The following is a 20,108-nucleotide window of genomic DNA, read 5'->3' as shown; positions in this document are numbered from 1 at the left end:
AAGTAGCTTCTAAACCCGGGGAAATGAGGTGTGTTCATCATTAGTATGTTCTACTCGAAAATCATTATTCAGTGAACGGGGAGGAAGGTGACTGATGGAAAAAGATAGTAACTTCAAAATCAGTTGTTTCCTTTTTAAATATAATCGGTTTCACCAAGAATCAAATATAACATGAAGCAGACACAGTGGTTGAGTAGGCGGTACACCCAGTCCTCGTTATCCATGACTTCCTTTGGATAACATGCTCGGAATCTGTGTTTTTTATGTGCACCTCCCAGGAACTGCAAAGGATTGCCCAATCAGAACAGAAGAGTCAATGGGAAAGAAAAAAATATTGGTCCTGAGACCACCCTTGTGAGTAGGGGGTTTGAGGGTGTGAGTCAGCAGATAATAAGCACTGGGTGTTTGGATTTCTGTAAGTATACTGTAGCAACAAAATTCCAAATGCTATCAATTTACCTTAATTGTTAAAGAAATATATAATCTTTCCTGATGTATGAGAGGAAGGCATTGTTTTCTTCCAAGTATTTCAGTACTGCATTTCACGCTCCCTGATTCCGGTGGCTCTATCTCCACATTGTCCAGTTCTTGCACTGTGCAGTTTGAATCACAAATTACTTATGAGCATTTTTTAAGCTAAAAGAAGCTTGCTAACTCCTGAACTGTTCTAAAGGTTTGATATACTTTGCGCAGGTATAGTGGCTCCATTTCAATTCAGTAAGGTGTAAAATGGCTCTTTGTTTGATGTCAGATCACTTTAGAGGATATTACAAAATAAGTACATTGTTACCACAAAGAAGAGTTTAAAATGGAGGACACATCTTTTATGTTTAACTGAAGAAGTTGGGGAAAGCATCAAACCGGAGGAAAAAGATGAGCGGCAGACATGGGCCAAATGCTGGCAAACGGGACTAGATTAATTTGGGATCTCTGGTTGGCATGGATGAGTTGGACCGAAGGGTCTGTTTCCATGCTGTACCTCTCTGTGACTTTGAGTATGAGAAGGGGAAAAATTTAAAAGGGAGGCCAACTTTTTCATGCAGAGGATAGTGCATGCATGGAACAAACTACTAAGAACTGGTGGAGGCTGGTACAATGACAGCATTTAAAAGGTATCTGAATGTGTATATGAATAGGAAGGGTTTAGAGGGATATGGGCAAATGGGACTAGATTAGGTTCGGATATCTGGTCGATATGGACAAGTTGGATTGAAGGGTCTGTTTCCGTGTTGTACATCACTATGACTCTATGACTCCATCAGAATATAGAGAAAGGCAGAGAATGACTCAAAGATTAATCAGGAGGAAGTCATTAAGGTAAGAGATTGTGAAAATGGGTAGTAAGATTTGCAGCAGGGATTTTTAAAAACATAAGTAAAGTGAGTGTTTTCCCTCAAGAGAGTAGAGTTGGAAGGTAGTAGTAGATAATAAGGAAATTGAAGATGAATTGAACAATTGTTATGCTTTTGTCTTCACCGCAGAGGATATAAAAATCATTCTAGTAGTAGTTGTAAATCAGAAGATGGAAAAGAATGGGAAACTTTATGAATTTATAATCATGAGAAAAATGGTACTGAGCAAACTTACAGAGCTACGGGTGACAGATTGACTTCATCCTAAAGTTTTAAAAGATGGTGCTAATGTGGTAGTAGGTGTATTGAGTGTGAATTTTCCAAAATTCCCTAGGTTCAGAGAAGGTTCCATTAGACTGAAAAGTAGCAAAGTTAACCCCTTGAATCATGAAGGATAGTAGGTAGAAAACAGGAAACTGTAGGCTGGTTAGCTTGACCTCTATCATAGGGAAGATACTTGAATCGGTCATTGAAGAAACTATTGCTGCAAACCTGGACAAATGTAAGGTAACCAGGTAGAGTCTGCATGGCTTTCTAAGGGGACGCTCTTCTTTAGTTGATTTGAAAGACTTCTTAGAAGGAGTCACATGCTGTAGTTTAAGAGGAGCTGGTGGGCATATTGTACTGGGATCTCCAGATGGCATTTGATAAAGTCCCAAATCAAAGTCTATTGTGCAGAATAGGAGCAGGTATGGGACAGGGGACACTGTATTCGCACGGGTGGAAGATTGGCTGGCTGTCAGAAAACCAAGCACGTGTATAAAAGGGTGTTTGTCTGATTGGCAACAGGTGAAGAGTGGAGACCCACAGCAGGCTGTGCTGGAGCCTTAACATTTTACAATTTACATTAATGACTTCGATGGATAGATCGATAGGAAAGTATGTTGTGAAGAAGACAGAAGGAATTTGCAGAGGGCAGGAAAAGATAATTCTGCCCATTGAATCGTGGACTGGTTAGACTGAAGTGTCTGTTTCCCAATGTTTGACTCTATGATTATGAGTCTGCACTGACCCTCTGAAGAACAATTCATCCAGACCCAGAAACCGCCCCCCCCGATCCCGCAACTTGGTCTAATTTATTGTTTGTATTTCATAAAATCATAGAACCCCTACAGTGTGGAAGTCCACACCAACTCTCCGAAGAGCATCCCACCCAGACGCACCCCCTTGGTTTCCCATGGCTAATCCACCAAATCAACACCTCCCTGGACACCATGGACAATTTTGCATGGCCAATTCATCTCAGCTGCACATTTGTGGGAGGAAAGAGCACTCAGAGGAAATCCACACAGACAGTCACCCAAGGCTGGAATTGAACCTGGGTCTCTGGCACTGTGAGGCAGCAGTTTTAACCACTGAGCCACCGTGCTGCCCAATAGGTTGAGTGAGCTTGGAAAAATCTGGCATATGGAATATAATGTGGGAATATGTGAAGTTTGGTAGGAAGAATGAAAAAGCAGAGTATTATTTAAATTGAGAATGACTGCAGAATTCTGAGACTAGATTCCCTACAATGTGGAAACAGGCCCTTCATCCCGCCATTCCACACCAACCCTCTGAAGAGTAACCCACCCAGAACCATTTCCCTCTGACTAATACACCTAATACTATGGGCAATTTAGCATGGCCAATTCACCTGACCTGCACATCTTTGGAGTGTGGGAGGAAACTGGAGCACCCGGAGGAAACCCACGCAGACATGGGGAGAATGTGCAAACTCCACACAGTCAGTCGCCCGAGGCTGGAATCGAACCAGGGACCGTGAGGCAGCAGTGCTAACCACTGAGCCATTGTACGATGCAGAAGGATTTAGGTATTCCAATGCATGAGTGACAAGACATGAAATGAAGAGGGCTAAGGAATTATATCCTTTATTTGGAAAGGAATTGAAAATAAAGATGAAGTTCCTGATGAAGTGCTTATACTCGAAACGTCAACTCTCCTGCTCCTCGGGTGCTTTTCCAGTGTGACACTCTTTGACCATAAAATAAAAATGTTGAGCTAAAGTTATATGTGGCATCGGTGAGACCACCTGTCAAACCCTGTGTGCAGTTTCGGCCTCCTTATTTGAGGAAGAATATTTACTTTATTGGAAGTGTTCCAGAGGAGTTTTCTGAGATTGATACCTGGAATGAATGGGTTGTCTTACGAGGAAAGATTGGACAGGCTGGGTTTGTTTCCAGTCATGTTAGGAAGAGTGAGGGTGTCTTTATTGAATTGTGTAAGGTTCTGAATGAGCCGACAAGATGATGTGGAAAAGATATTTCTACTTGTTGGATCAATCCACAACCGGAGGGCTGCTGTTTTAAAATCAGGGTTGGCCTCATAGAACAGAACTGAGGAGAAACCTTCTCTCTGAGGGTTTTGTGACTTTGGAACTCTCTGCTTCAGGGTTGGTAGAAATATGGTCTTTGAGATAGATAAGTTCTTGATTGCGAGGTGGTGTCAAAGGCTACAGGGAGAAAACAGGAAAATGGGGTTGAAAAACTTATCAGCCATGATTGAATGGCAGAGCAGACTCGATGGGCCGAAAGGCCTAATTTCTGCTCATATGCCTTGCGGTCTTAAGAGTATTTTTGAGGTAGATAGGCCTGGTATAAGGCAGGGGATTTAAAGGTTAATTGGGGAGATGGCAATGTAGAATTCAGAACAGAAACAGATCAACCTTCATCTTGTTGAATCATAGAATGGGTTAACAGGCAGAATAGTCTCCTTTTACTCCTATGTTGGCATAGTTGTGAAATATTAATGATTGTCACTGTTCTGACCACTGCCTGGAAACCCAACTGATCAAATGGAATTCAGTTGTACATTGTGAAATATCACAGATTGACATATGTTTGACGGATAGCTGTGTGGGTCTCAAATGATTGATGAATTCTGAAATGGTTTGTGATTTCAGTTTTACACTTTGGATTTTGTAACTTGCAACAGTTTGTGTTTAGTCTAATGTGCATTGCTGTGCTCCATGGAGAATGATCACTCAGTGAATGAATTGGAGTAAAATATTCAGCCCTGAGCTTATCCTACTTACACAAATAGTCCAGAGGCCCTTTAATGTAGAACCAGTGATATGCTTTGAGTGTTCAGCTGCTTGCTATTTGGACAAGATTTCTCCTCTTGTATCTCGATTAAAAAATATATAACAGTACAACTGGATCCAAATGACTAGAGTGTAAGACAATAGATGCCTCATTTGAGCTACGTGGCACAGTGGCTCAGTGGTTAGCACTGCTGCCTCATAGTGTCAAGCACCCAGGTTCGATGGAGTTTGCACGTTCTCCCTGTGTCTGTGTGGGTTGTTTCCGGGTGCTCTGGTTTCCTCCCACACTCCAAAGAACTAGCTATGCTAAATTGCCTATAGTGTTCAGGGATGTGTAGGTTAGATGCATTAGTCTGAGGTAAATATAGGGTAGGGGACTAGATCTGGGAGGTTACTCTTCGGATGGTCGGTGCGGACGTGTTGGACTGAAGGGCCTGTTTCCACACTGTAGGGATTCAATATTCTATATAAGCAGTGTAAAAGAACAAGAAAATAAGCTGCAACTTCTGATTGATAAGTGCAGTACAGTTTTTTACTGTTCAATTCTTTGCTACTTTGTGCTACTTGAAGTTGTGTGTCCAGTTCAGTTGTAACAGCCTCTGTTCATTTTGTTTCTATCCTCCAGGTTATGCTAGCTGCTTCTTACTGGTCTCTGCTGGCACCAGCGATTGAGATGGCAGAGTCCTCGGGGACTTATGGAGCGTTTTCCTTCCTTCCCGTGGGAGTGGGCTTCACACTTGGAGCAACATTTGTTTACTTGGCTGACCTATTGCTGCCCTCGCTGGTGAGTGTGTGGAACTTCAGGGGAACCTGAGTCCATGGGTTGGCTTGCCATTCAAGCCTCTCTCCGCTGGCTTGTTTAACACATGCAGCAGGGAAAGAAAAAGAGAAAATATGGGAACACTGGATTAGACTCAAAGTGTTGATTTATTTTACCTGAAGACAAGTTTCTGAAATGCAGACAAGGTAAACCAATAAGTAACTGAAATAGCTATTCTTGGAAGATGTATACTACTACCACGAAAGAATGGATTCATGTATTTTTACTGGCTCAGTGTTTATTTGTGGTTTTTTTTAACTTAACTGAAGACATTCTCAGGTGACTGGATGAGTCATAGTGTGAAAATAGTTGTGCTGTCCAGGCAGCTTCATCATCTGCTGTCTTAGCATGAAGCATGTACTCCCTTGTCACAAAAATATATTCTCCCATGGTGGAGGTCAAAGGAAGCAGACATGCTTGTAGATGAATACGATACAAATGTACATAGCTAAAATAGCAAGGGGTCGTAAAGCAGGTAAAAAAGATGTGCAGGTGTCCAAGGGTATGTAAGGGAATGTATTTATTTTGCTGTATTCCCTTCCCATGTTTTATGTGCATTGGAAATGTTTAATTTGAGACTTTGACTTCATAATATTTCAATCCACATTCTGTGCTGCTGAAGCATGAATGACAACTGTTTAATCATGGAGCACTGGGTGGTTGAGAACTAGCCACTTAATTTGATGATCCCGCAGTAAAATCCTCCTGCACATTCTCCATTCCATGGCGCAGCCTGTATGGCTGTATATTATTGCATAATTGAGACGAGGCAGTCACTTGCTGTCTGGTGCTAGTTTTGGCTTTTATTTATAATCTCAGTGAATGATGGGATAGGCTTGAGCTGAATTGTCCATGTCCCTGTGATCCTTATCTACATTTCTAGATTCTAGAAATAGGGGGCATAGTCTAAAAATTAGGGCCAGATTGTCCAGGAGATGTGTTATGATCTTTTGGTTGATGCTAGATCAGTTGGAATTTTAAATCTGAGATGGATATATTTTTGTTAAGTAAAGCTGTTAAGGGATATGGGCTTTAAGGCCAGTATTTGGAGTTAGAACTTGATCCATCTGAATCACGTCCCCTCTCAATCTCCTCTGCTGTGAGCAAAACAACCCAGTCTATCCAATCTCCAACTAAAACACTAAGCCAGACAACATCCTGGTAAATCTCCTCTGCATCCTGCCCAGTACAATCACATCCCTTTGATCGTGAGAATTCCAGAACTGCACACAATATTCTAATTGTGGCCTAACTAACATTTTATGTAGTTCCAGCGTAACCTCTCTGCTCTCAAATTCTACACCTCAACTAATAAGAAAAGTATACTATACACCTTCTTAACTGCTTTATGCACTTGTGCTGATACTGTAAGGGACCGTTGAACATGAACACTAAGGTCTCACTGCTCCTCAGTGCTTCCCAGGCTCCTACCCATAATATGTATTCCTTGCCTTGTTTGACCTGCTTAAGTACATCATCTCACATTTATCTGGATTGAATTCCAATTGCCACTGATCAGCCCACCTATATCCTCCTGCAGTCTAACGCTACCCTGCTCAATAGTTACCACCCCGTCAAAGTTTGTGCCGTCTGCAAACTTACTGATCAACCTTCCGACATTCAAGTCTAAATTGTTTACGTAAACTACAAACAGCAAGGGTCCCAACACTGATCCCCGTGGGATCCACTACACCCAGACTTCCAGCCTGTACTGTTCTATGTCTGCAAGGCTCCCAATGACACCTCAACCACTCACCCAGCTTCATTGTCTAAAATAAAGTCCTGGACCACCCGCCATCTTATAGACCCTTCTACACACAGAGTTGAAAAACACCCCCTATTTCCTTCTTGAACATATCCCACTTTTCTGAGACAAACTTACCCTAAAGTATCTTTCCAGTCCACTCCAGTCAAACCATATCTTATTAAAATCAGCCTTCCCCCCAAGTTGAGAACTCTTGATTTCACAGGCTCACCCGTCTTGAATCTGTGGAGGAATGTTTGCCGTCACTGAGACATGTTTATAGGATAAAAGGCCGGCACAACATCGAGGGCTGAAGGCCTTATACTGTGCTGTGCTGTTCTATGTTCTATGTCTGCAAAGCACTCCCAATGATACTTGAACCACTCACCCCAGCTTCATTATCTAAAATAAAGTCCAGGACCACCCCTCTTTGACAGAGCCTTCTACACACAGAGTTGAAAGCCTCTCTTGGATGTGTTGGAAGAATTCCGCTCTCTCTAAACCTTTCACACTATGACTACCCTAGATCATGTTGGAGAAATTGAAATCCTTCAATATCACTATCCTATTACTTTTACACTTCTCTGACATTTGCCTACACATCTGCCCTTCTATTTCTCTGGGACTGTTAGGGGGTCGACAGCACACTCCCAGTAATGTGATTGCATCTTTTTGGTTTTTAAGTTCTACCCATTTGGCTTCATTGGAGGAACCCTTTAAGCTGCCACTGCTCTGTCCTGCTGGAATGGATTCCCTGATGAAAGTTACGATATCTCTTCCTCTTTTTACCGCTTTCCCTGTCTCGCCTGAATCCTGGAATATTGAGCTGCCAATCCCGCCCCTCTTGTAAACATGTCTCAGCGATGGCATTGACATTAATTTGTGCCCTCAAAAAACCTGAATTGCTCTGTGAAGTGGCTGAGAATGTTTTATAATGTTATACAAACTTGAGTTGCTGCATCAGCAACAAGTCTTCAGGATGAAAAATTGGGTGCTGATGTCTGAGCTGCGTCTGATAGCTAGGAGAGTCAGAATTTCTCTTACAGAGAATAGAAGACTATGGAATCCAACGTGTCAGCGAGTCAGCTAGAGCTCATAAGTCTTCCAGCAAATAATCTTTTCTTACTATAAAATAAGTCTACTTTCTCTGCAGAGTTCATGAAAACAACACGCTCGAGCAAATTGTCCACAGATTGTGTTTGCAAAGCGTCGCTACATGCTAGAGGGAGCCAATCATATGAACGAAAGTGCAGCAAGTTTTCCAAATAACAATGATGTTTCTCCAGAAAAATGCAGCAAGGAGTGGCTGGATACATATTACAAATTGTGTATTAAATCAATCACAGACATGACAGCATTGTTGGCTCCATGCATGAACGTTGATGGAATTAACCAATCACTTCTATTCAGGCTGGGGAGCAATGGTCTGACTAGTGCAGTCTGATTTGTCTGTGTCCATTTCTTCCCCTGGATCTGTTGTGCATTTGTATTATAACAAAGGCATTCATACAAAGAGAAGCTGCTTTGCACCAACATTATTATGACAGTGAAATACTCCTTTCATGAAGAACCAAAAGCTGACAAAATATTCAAGTCACTCAGCTTCTAAGCAAAAGTAGTATTTTGCAGGATAATGAGTTTAATAGTTAAGTGGGGTGTCACTTTTCAATAATTGCTTTTGATTTTGCAGTGAGTATTAGAGTATTAGCATTTTTCAACACACAGGCCACCAGTCTTTCTATTTGAAAGCAATGAGTTAAAATCCTGAAGGTTGGAATCATGTGGAGTGTTCATCTGTGTTTCCTTTTGGAATATATGATGTAATACACCTGTTGAAGGTTCATTTTTGAGTATTAATTTGTTACTCATAAGTGTTAAGGATCAGTTTTTCTTGGGAGTTCCTTCAGATACCTGGTGACAAATTGAAACCAGCACTCGAAATTGGGCTTATTTCTTGCGGTTCCCGAGCAGCTTGGTGTGCCCATTCGTGAAAGCTTTGGTTAAATTTCCATTGGGCACAAGGTGCCCAAACAGGAGGTTCCCTCTCAGGTTGCAAAAAGACTGCTCAGTTTTATTTGTTGGCCTCTCCAGCTAGTATGGACCCCACCAGCTGCTGACAACATTACTTGGAATAGAGTCATAGAGTCATAGAGATGTACAGCATGGAAACAGACCCTCTGTCCAACCTGTCCATGCCGACCAGATATCCCAACCCAATCTAGTCCCACCTGCCAGCACCCAGCCCATATCCCTCCAAACCCTTCCTATTCATATACCCATCCAATTGCCTCTTAAATGTTGCAATTGTACCAGCCTCCAACGCATCCTCTGGCAGCTCATTCCATACATGTACCACCCTCTGCGTGAAAAAATTGCCCTTTAGGTCTCTTTTATATCTTTCCCATCTCACCCTAAACCTATGCCCTCTAGTTCTGGACTCCCCCACCCAGAGCAAAGACTTTGCCTATTTATCATATCCATGCCCCTCATAACTTTGTGAACCTCTATAATGTCATCCCTCAGCCTCTGAAGCTCCAAGGAAAACAGCCCCAGCCTGTTCAGCCTCTCCCTGTAGCTCAAATCCTCCAACTCTGGCAACATCCTTATAAATCTTTTCTGAACCCTTTCATGTTTCACAACATCTTTCCGATAGGAAGGAGACCAGAATTGCGTGCAATATTCCAACAGTGGCCTAACCAATGTCCTATACAGCCGCAACATGACCTTCCAACTCCTGTACTCAATACTCTGACCAATGAAAGAAAGCATACCAAACGCCTTCTTCACTATCCTATCTACCTGCAACTCCACTTTCAAGGAGCTATGAACCTGCACTCCAAGGTCTCTTTGTTCAGCAACACTTCCTAGGACCTTACCATTAAGTGTATAAGTCCTGCTAAGATTTGCTCTCCCAAAATGCAGCACCTTGTATTTATCTGAATTAAACTTCATCTGCCACTTCTCAACCAATTGGCCCATCTGGTCCAGATTCTGTTGTAATCTGAGGTAACCCTCTTCACTGTCCACTACACCTCCAATTTTGGTGTCACCTGCAAACTTACTAACTGTACCTCTTATGCTTGCATCCAAATCATTTATATAAATGACAAAAAGTAGAGGAACCAGCAACCATCCTTGTGGCACTCCACTGGTCACAGGCCTCCAGTCTGAAAAACAACCCTCCAGCATCACCCTCTGTCTTCTACCTTTGAGCCAGTTCTGTATCCAAATGGCTAGTTCTCTCTGTATTCCATGAGATTTACCCTTGCTAATCAGTCTTCCATGGGGAACCTTGTCGAATGCCTTCCTGAAGTCATATAGATCACATCTACTGCTCTGCCCTCATCAATCCTCTTTGTTACTTCTTCAAAAAACTCAATCAAGTTTGTGAGACATGATTTCCTATGCACAAAGCCATGTTGACTATCCCTAGTCAGTCCTTGTCTTTCCAAATACATGTACGTCCTGTCCCTCAGGAGTCCCCCCAGCAACTTGCCCACCACCGAGGTCAGGCTCACCGGTCTATAGTTCCCTGGCTTATCTTTACCACCCTACTTAAACAGTGGCCCCATGTTTGCCAACCTCCATTCTTCCGGCACCTCACCTTTGACTATCGATGATACAAATATCTCAGCAAGAGGTCCAGCAATCACTTCTCTAGCTTCCCACAGAGTTCTCGGGTACACCTGATCAGGTCATGGGATTTATCCACCTTTAACTGTTTCAAGACATCCAGCACTTCCTCCTCTGTAATCTGGACATTTTGCGAGATGTCACCATCTATTTCCCAGGAGTCTATATCTTCCATATCCTTTTCCACAGTAAATACTGATGCAAAATATTCATTTCGTATCTCTCCAATTTTCTGTGGCTGCACACAAAGGCTGCCTTGCTGATCTTTGAGGGGTCCTATTGTCTCCCTAGTTATTCTTTTGTCCTTAATATATTTGTAAAAACCCTTTGGATTCTCCTTAATTTTATTTGCCAAAGCTATCTCATGTCCCCTTTTGGCCCTCCTGATTTCCCTCTTAAGTATACTCCTATTTCCTTTATACTCTTCTAAGGATTCACTCGATCTATCCTGTCTATACCTGACATATATTTCCTTCTTTTTCTTAACCAAACCCTCAATTTCTTTTAGTCATCCAGCATTCCCTATACCTACCAGCCTTCCCTTTCACCCTGACAGGAATATACTTTCTCTGGATTCTTGTTATCTGATTTCTGAAGGCTTTCCATTTTCCAGCCGTCCCTTTACCTGCGAACATCTGCCTCCAATCAGCTTTCGAAAGTTTTTGCCTAATACCAACAAAATTGGCATTTCTCCAATTTAGAACTTTCACTTTTAGATCTGGTCTATCCTTTTTCATCACTATTTTAAAACAATTAGAATTATGGTCGCTGGCCCCAAAGTGCTCCCCCACTGACACCTCAGTCACCTGCCCTGCCTTATTTCCCAAGAGTAGGTCAAGTTTTGCACCTTCTCTAGCAGGTACCTCCACAGACTGAATCAGAAAATTGTCTTGTATGCACTTAAGAAATTCCTCTCCATCTAAACCTTTAACACTATGGCAGTCCCAGTCAATGTTTGGCAAGTTAAAATCCCCGACCTTACAGATAGCTGAGATCTCCTTACAAGTTTGTTTTGAAAAATGTGGTGCTGGAAAAAAACAGCAGGCCAGACAGCATCCGAGGAGCAGGAGAATCGACATTTTGGGCATAAGCCCTTCCTGACGAAGGGCTTATGCTCGAAACGTAGATTCTCCTGCTCCTCGGATGCTGCCTGGCCTGCTGTGTTTTTCCAGCACCACATTTTTCAACTCTGGTCTCCAGCATCTGCAGTCCTCACTTTCTCCTGGTTGATCTTACAAGTTTGTTTCTCAATTTCCCTCTGACTATTGGGGGGTCTATAATACAATCCCAATAAAGTGATCATCCCTTTCTTATTTCTCAGTTCCACCCAAATAACTTCCCTGGATGTATTTCCGGAAATATCCTCCCTCAGCACAGCTGTAATGCTATCCCTTATCAAAAATACCACTCCCCCTCCTCTCTTGCCTCCCTTTCTATCCTTCCTGTAACATTTGTATCCTGGATCATTAAGCTGCCAGTCCTGCCCATCCCTGAGCCATGTTTCCATAATTGCTATGATATCCCAGTGCCATCTTCCTAACCATGCCCTGAGTTCATCAGCCTTCCCTGTTAGATCCCTTGCATTGAAATAAATGCAGTTTAATTTATTAGTCCTACCCTGTCCCTGCCTGTTTGACTCACTTTTGTTCTCAACTGTATCGGTCTCGGAATGATCTTTTTCCTCACTATCTCCCTGGGTCTGTCTCCCCCCCCCCCGGCCAACATTACTAGTTTAAATCCTCCCAAGTAGTTCTAGCAAATTTCCCTGCCAGTATATTCGTCCCCTTCCAATTTGGGTGCAATCCGTCCTTCTTGTATAGGTCACTTCTACCCCAAAAGAGATTCCACTGATCCAAAAATGTGAATCCTTCTCCCATACACCAGCTCCTCAGCTATGCATTCATCTGCTCTATCCTCCTATCCCTGCCCTCACTAGGTCATAGCACTGGGAGTATTCCAGATATTACTACCCTTGAGGACCTCTTTTTTAAATTTCTCCCTAACTCTCTGTAATCTCCCTTCAGAATCTCAACCTTTTCCCTTCCTATGTTGGTTCCAATGTAGACAATGACCTCCTGCTGGCCCCTCTCCCCGTGAGAACATTCTGCACCCTCTCTGAGACATCCTTGGTCCTGCAACCAGGGAAACAACACACCATTCTGCTTTTTCTCTGCTGGCCACAGAAACCTCTGTCTGAACCTTGGATTACAGAATCCCCTAACACAATTGATCTCTTGGAAGCCAACGTACCCCTCGTTGCATTAGAGCCAGTCTCAATACCAGAAATTTGGCTGTTTGGGCTATGTTCCCCTGAGAATCCATCACCCCCTACATTTTCCAAAACAGCATACCTGCTTGAAATGGGTATATCCACAAAAGACTCCTGCACTAGCTGCCTACCTCTTTTACCTTCCTGGAGTTAACCCATCTGTGTGACTGTATCTGAGACTTTCCCCCTTCCTATAACTGCCATCCATCACATTCTGTTGCTGTTGCAAATTCCTCATCGCTTCTATCTGTCTCTCCAACTGATCCACTTGATCTGATAAGATTCGCATCTAACAGCATTTATGGCAGATATAATCCGCAGTAACCCTTAAACTCTCTTTAAACTCCCACATCTGACAAGAAGGACATCTCATTGCAAAGGCCATTTTTGCTCCTTCACAATCTACAGACCCAGAAAATAACACTGTCTTATTCCTCTACAAACACTGCCCCAGGTTAGATTAATAGCTATGGCTTATATTTTAAGTTACATCAAGAGACTAATCTCCAAAAACATATATCATCAAGAAAGAACCCACTGTACTCACTAATACAGCCTTTCTCTTGGACAGACTTAAAACAACAATTAGCTTATCTAATTCTGTGTTGTGAACTTCGCCCAAACCGGTTCCTCCAAGATTAGTTGTGAAATTCACTGTTTGTTAATTTTCCCAGATGCACTCTAATGTTCAGCGACACATGAATTCAAAAACAGCAAAGGCAGTAACTGTGCAGGTTTTCTGTCTCTCTCTCTCTCCCTCTCTCTCCCTCTCTCTCTCTCTCTCTCTCTCTCTCTCTCTCCTGCACTGTCCTCACCATGTGCTTCCTTTGTCTGCTCTTCTCCCTTTTAAACTGCTGTTGTTTTGACGTTTTTTTCAAAGTTCCAAAACAATGCAACAGCATATAAAACAGTAATTGCTGCTCCTGGAATTCGAGGAAATCACCTCCAACACCTGACATACCTCAAAAAAAGGAGCAGCTCTTACAGCCAGAAATTTTTCACGTCCTCCATCTTGGTAGGAGGGAAGAGGTTCAGGCCTGAATTTGATCAAATGCCGACAGGCCTGGGAAAAAGATTGGTAATGGGCTCTGCTACTTTGGCACTTGATTGTTTATGGTAACCCAACACACCCTGCCTGCCAGCCAGTCTGCTCCCATGGGAGGTATTCGGAGTGGGATGGCTGTTGCATTCCACTCTGAATATCTGAAAGATGTATTTTTAAAAGATTTCATCCATGGGATGTGGGGATCACTGCCTGAACCAGCATTTTACTGGCTATCTCTAATTGCCCAGAAGGCAGTATAGTGATTGTATGAGGTCAGCCAGGTTGCCCTCATAGAATATGAGTTCCCTGATTGAGGCTGCTAATCTGGTCCAATCAGGGAGTCTGGCTGACAAATATAAACAGGAGTGTCAGAGGTTCTGCTTACTCTTACAGCTGGCTGTGAGGGAGCTGAATCAGTGTTAAGGTCTCTCCACATGTAAATAAAGGGTGACTAGGTGACAGGATACCAACATCTGTGGAATTATTTTCAGGCAGCTGTGAGTCAACCACATTGCTGTAGATCTGAAGTCACGTGTTAGTCAGACCAGGTAAGGACAGCAGTTACTTTATCCAAAGGACATTAATGATCTGGATGGATTTTTTCCAATAATCAACAATGGCTTAGTAGTCATCATTTGACTGTTAATTCCACATTTTCTTTTGGTGAATTCACCTTCTGCCATCTGCCATAGCTGAATTTGAATTCGGGTCCCACGAACATTACCTGGGGGTCTCTGCACTAATACTCCAGCAATAAAACCGCTAATCCAATGCCTCCCCTGAACAGAGGAAACATTTACATGGAAATACTTTAACTTCAGGTTGAAGGCCAGATATATTGTTTTGCCTTCTGTTTACAAATATGTTTATGTGGCTTGGCCATTTAAGCGGACAACTTGTTAAAAGGAAGCTGAGCAAGTTTTACTTTGGTTGAGCTTTTTAATTTTGGCTACGAAGAAATGGGAAAGCACCAATTTGGCTTGGACTTGTTTAAAATTTGGCAAACACTTGGATGCACATGATTTGTAAAGGCTATCAATTTTTGAAGGAGCTGGAGTTAAAATTGTTGGGAATGCAACACCAAGCAAACTTTGAATGTTGTACTACTTCCTCAGATCTTAAAGTATTTTTCTTGTTTGACCTATAGTATTTTTCCTGCAGTCACATCATGTGTTAATGATGTCACTCTGCTGGTGGTCTCATTGCAGGTCAGCTCTGATTTCATACCTTTTATTCTCTTTGCTCACATCTCCCTCTGGAGACGTTACATCTTTCAGTAAACCTTACGTAAAGTGCCACTTCCTCATCTGTACCGCATTCCCACTTCGAACCAAATTCACAGATGTTCTGACTTGGCCTCTTTCAGTCAGGTGAAGTCTCTCCCTCACTGACTGTGTTCCTTATTGGCCCCCCACTCAACTTTTCTTACCCACCTCAGCATTGACGTTCTGGTTTGGTAGGTCCATGTATGGTCTTCTCAACTCAACATCTATTAAGACCCTAAAGTGGTCAATTAAAGGTCTCAACTCACTGCCAGCCCAAATGCACAGCTCCCTGACAGGCATGAGAAATGGCTAATGTTCCAACTGGGATGAGTGCAGTGTGCGCGTGTGTCAAGCATCTCATAGAGTCATAGATGTACGGCATGGAAATATACCCTTCCATCTAACTTGTCCAAGCCAACCAGATATCCTAAATTGATTGAGTCCCATTTGCCAGCATTTAACCTATTTCCCTCTAAACCCTTCCTATTCAAGTACCGATCCAGATGTCTTTTGAATGTTGTAATTGCACCAGCGTCCACTACTCCAGCGGTTAATTACATACATGCATCACCCTTTGCTTGAAAAAGTTGCTTCTTCAGTCCCTTTTAAGTCTTTCCCCTTCACCTGAAAACGATGCCGTCTAGATTCAGATTCCCTTGTCCCGGGGAAAAGGCCTTGACTATTCACCCTACCCATGTCCCTGACGATTTTATAAACGTCTATAAGGTCATCCCTCAGCCTTGATCCAAAGAAAATAGCCCTAGCCTATTCAGCCTCCCAGTGTAGCTCTAACTCTCCAACCCTGCCAATATTCTTGTAAATCTTTTCTGCACTCTTTCAAGTTTCACAACATTCTTCATAAAGCAGGGAGACTAGAAATGGCCTAACCGGTGTCCTGTACGTGACCTCCCAGCTCCTATACTGAATGTGTTAACCAATAAAGGCAAGCGGGCATTTGCCGCCTTCATATCCTGTCTACCTGTGACCTCACCTTCAACGAACTATGAAGCTGGACATGGAAAGACAGAAAATATAAACAGAGCAATGAGATGGAAAACATATGCTGCGATTTGAGTTTGGAGAATGAAGGATGAATTGCCAATCCAATGGCTGCTTTGTTTTGGCTGGCATTTAGCTTCCTGACATGCACTTATTCCGACAAATGGGGAGTTTTCATCACATTCCTGAATTTCTGCCATTGAATGTCAATGAAAATTGCTTAGATTCTTGCTTGTTGTGGTTGCATAAGTTGTTTGCTAATCAATTGAATACATTCAAAGTTAATGTGAATGTGTTTCCATTTTTAACAGATATGGGACAAACTTTAGTGGAGTCTGATTTTATCCAGTTCCAATGTAACTCAGTTTAATGTTGGAAGGACTGAATGATGTGGATAATTGTTTCAATTATAAGTAATTAAAATAGCCTCTGATTATCATCTTGGGTTGCAGTCAATTGCATATGGTCACCAAGGGATTTTCATTGTTTAACAACTGGTGTAAAATAGAATGCTAAACATTTAACGAGGCTTAGAAAACGTGTTGGAACATCAATGTTTACCTCTACAACAAAGTAAGGTCGCACTGTGGAGACGGTTTTCACTCACTATTTGTTGGACATAATTTAACAGTTAGACTGATATATGAGCAAGCATTTTCCTGTGGTTCCCTTTAGAAGATATGTATTACTAGCATGTTTTAAATGGTAATTATCTTATCCAGTGGGCCAGAGAAATTCTTTCCTGTGTCTGATTGAGAAGATGGATGATGACACTCAGGCAATGTAAATAAGACCAGCTAGATGAGGGAGAGTGTTTGTCTTTTAGTTCTGTCAGCCACTATAAACAAAAAGAGGGAAAGGTCAGTTGCAAGGCATTTTGAAACTGGGAGTATTGAGAAGTACAGAATGTTTCGTACTGGCCGTAAACCAACAAGATGTCTGATTTGTAATCTATGTTTGGAATTATTTGAGTAACTGAATTACCTTTGGCCTATGCTAGCTACTGGATGTGAAGTGAAGAGCATTATGGAGAAGCATGCTATTTGGTATTCTGCAAGTACAGTTCATATGTAAAATGTCTGTAATGGTTACCACCAAACCAGGCTGATTGGAAATAGAATATATTGCTCTTAATTGTAAAGGATTCTGCATAATTTTATATACACCAATTTGTTGCTAGTGTCTGCCAAATTAAGAACTTTATTGCAGCTTCTTGAATTGCCTGTGTGAAACTGTCCATTATAAGGAGGCACCAGTCAGAAGTTAGGCTTTATAAAGGAAAGATTTGTATTTAGAAATGTGTTGAAAGGTCTTTACTTCTGGAATTGGATGTTTTTAAAATGCTGTCTTTACTTCTGGAATTGGATGTTTTTAAAATAGAGACAAATGGATTTTGGTTCGCCCTTTTGAAAGATTAAAGTCAACATGGAACAGTGACCTAAATACATCTGATCAAAGAAAAACATGTGATACTGTCTAGTACCCAGGAGAATGTCTGTAGAGTCATAGGCTGTACAGCATAGTTTAGCACCTGAGAAACTGTCTGTGGTGTTAATGGATGAAATGTTCATACTGTTGAGTTTATGACAGGCAGAATACATATTAAGGCAACTATTTTAGTTTTGTTTTCAAATATTTGAAATGTTACTTCACAAGAACCCAGAGTTCATTTCAGAAGATGGAACTGTTTCTCCAAGCAGCAGAATGAAATCAGACCAGGAAAACCAGTCACTGGAATTTAGAAGGTTAAGGGGTGATCGATTGAAGTCTTCAAAATATTAACAGGTAAGTGTGGAGGACAAAGATAAAATATTTCCACTTGTTGGGGATTCTAGAATAAGTATCTAAAAATTAGGGCCAGACTATTCAAGAGAGATATTTCAAAGCAGTTCTTCACACAAAGTGTGGCAAGGTTTTGGAACTATTTTCCACAAATGGCCGTTGATCTAGACCAGTTATTAGTTTAAAATCTGAGGTGGATACATGTTTGTTAAGCAAAAGTATTAAGCGATATGGGCTAAAGGCAGGTGAATGGAGTTAGGCCACAGATCAGCCGTGATCTCCTCGATTGGGAGGACAGGCTCAAGGGGCTGAATGGCCTTATCCTGTTCCTATGGTTATGGGATAAATACTTGACAGGGCCTTGGGGATAACTACCTTTTTTGAAATACTGCAGTGGGTTTTCACCTCTACCTGAGAAAGCAGATGGGACCAAGATTTAACACCTTATTGGAAAGATGGCATCTCCCTTCTCTTCTGCTTTGTACTGAACGTCAGTCTTAATTTCTGTGTCATGGAGTAGGACGTGACTCCCTGACTTTCTGACTGAAAGGTGAGGGTGTGGCCAACTGAGCCAATGTTGCTCATCGGCATTTGCCTTTTAAATGGGGAAGTAATTTAAATGCTTGATTTGTGCCTTAGGCAGGTTATTAGTTCTGTTAGCATTTGTAAGAGTGTGCTTTTTGCCTTTGCACTCTGACTTGTGTCTGAAAATATACTGTACAAACATACATGTCTCACAGTTGTAAAGAACAGCTCCTGGTTTGTCAAAATGAAAAACTATTTCTGGGTTAGGAGTCAAACCATCACTCATTTTACACTTTGTTATTCTTATGAAATCTGATTTGAACCTATGGGAAGGAAGTCCCTTGATCCCAGTATGTTGTCCCTCAGTGCATTCCTCTAATGTTCAGAAGTTAAATAAATATGGTAACCTCACCCTTCAAATCTGTTAATCAAATACTAGACTAAATTCAGATCAGAAATACCTTGCCTGTTTGGATGATTGACCTGTCTTCAGTGTTACAAATGCCTGTGAAATTAACACGGTGGAACCTTAGGGCCTGTCAGTTTCTTTGTGTCAACAATGTGTTTTTGAAGTGCAGTGACTGATGTAATATTATGGGATATGTGTTATAAGGATGAAATGATCGAGCTGTAAAATTATACGCAGTAGATGCAAATAGGACTTGTCAAGTCTTAGAACACCAATTGCTCCCTAGCCATATTTATGTACGGTTGAATAGCTTCTCTTTAATAAGAGATTGACAAATCAGCCATGAAGGAGAATCACAGAATGAGAATCTTTCATGATTGAACAATTGAACTATATTTGAATGATTATACATTATATCCCAATGGGTATGATTTCCAATACTGAATGAGACGGAACATGAGGTCATGAGTTGAAGCCCCACTCTTGGGACCAGAACATATTGTTTCTGCTGACTGGTATTTACAGAGACATAGTCATAGAGATGTACAGCATGGAAACAGACCCTTTGGTCCATTGAACACTAAGGAACTGCTGTGGTGTCAGAGGTACCGTCTTTCAGATGATGACTTTGATTAAGGCCTTGTCTGACCCCTTTGCTGGAACAAGACGCAGTATTTGAAAAGATTATTCTGGCCAACAGTTAACCAGCAACCAATGCTTGATCTAGGTGATCTGTTTCTTCAAATCTCTTGATATTTCTGTGTACAAATTGGTTATTGTATCTTCAGCATTCTGTCATGAATTAAATACTTCTGAAGTATAGGCAGCTTGAAACACATTGGAATGTCCGAGTTCCTGCAAGGAATTAGTTAAATGCAAGTTTCTTTTGAAGTAGGTTCAGAAAAGATGGCTTATAACTTGCACCATGCCTAATGAAAAATTGTTATTAATGGAACACACAGTTTCCATCCAGTGTAAAGGAATAATTGATAATGTAGTTGTGTGAGGCCTTTGGAGAAGAGCAACCCTAACATGATAGAATTCTTCAGCGAGATGGAGAGTGATGTAATTGATAGTATGACTAAGGTCCTCAATCTAAACAGAGAAAACTACCATTGGTATGAGCATGAGTTTGCTACAATGGATTGGGGAACATTACTTAAAGGGACAATGGTGGAAATGGAACAACAGCCATTCAAAGAGCACGTGGGTGAACTGCAAC

At 41.7% G+C, this 20,108-nt stretch overlaps 1 protein-coding gene across 3 annotated transcripts in view; it reads left to right on the top strand.

Moving 5' to 3' along the window:
* Nucleotides 1-20,108, top strand: part of LOC132828007 (zinc transporter ZIP11-like) — a 711,835-nt gene that overhangs the window by 35,623 nt on the left and 656,104 nt on the right. For all 3 annotated transcript variants that reach the window (XM_060844870.1, XM_060844869.1, XM_060844868.1), the window contains exon 3: nt 5,021-5,179. In XM_060844870.1, coding sequence (XP_060700853.1) covers nt 5,021-5,179 — 159 coding nt within the window. The remainder of the gene's footprint in view (nt 1-5,020; nt 5,180-20,108) is intronic.

The sequence above is a fragment of the Hemiscyllium ocellatum genome, chromosome 25 (assembly GCF_020745735.1).
Source record: "Hemiscyllium ocellatum isolate sHemOce1 chromosome 25, sHemOce1.pat.X.cur, whole genome shotgun sequence".
NCBI classification, from domain to species: Eukaryota; Metazoa; Chordata; class Chondrichthyes; order Orectolobiformes; family Hemiscylliidae; genus Hemiscyllium; species Hemiscyllium ocellatum.
Note: the sequence above shows the minus strand (reverse complement) of the source record. Positions and strands in the feature narration are given on the sequence as shown.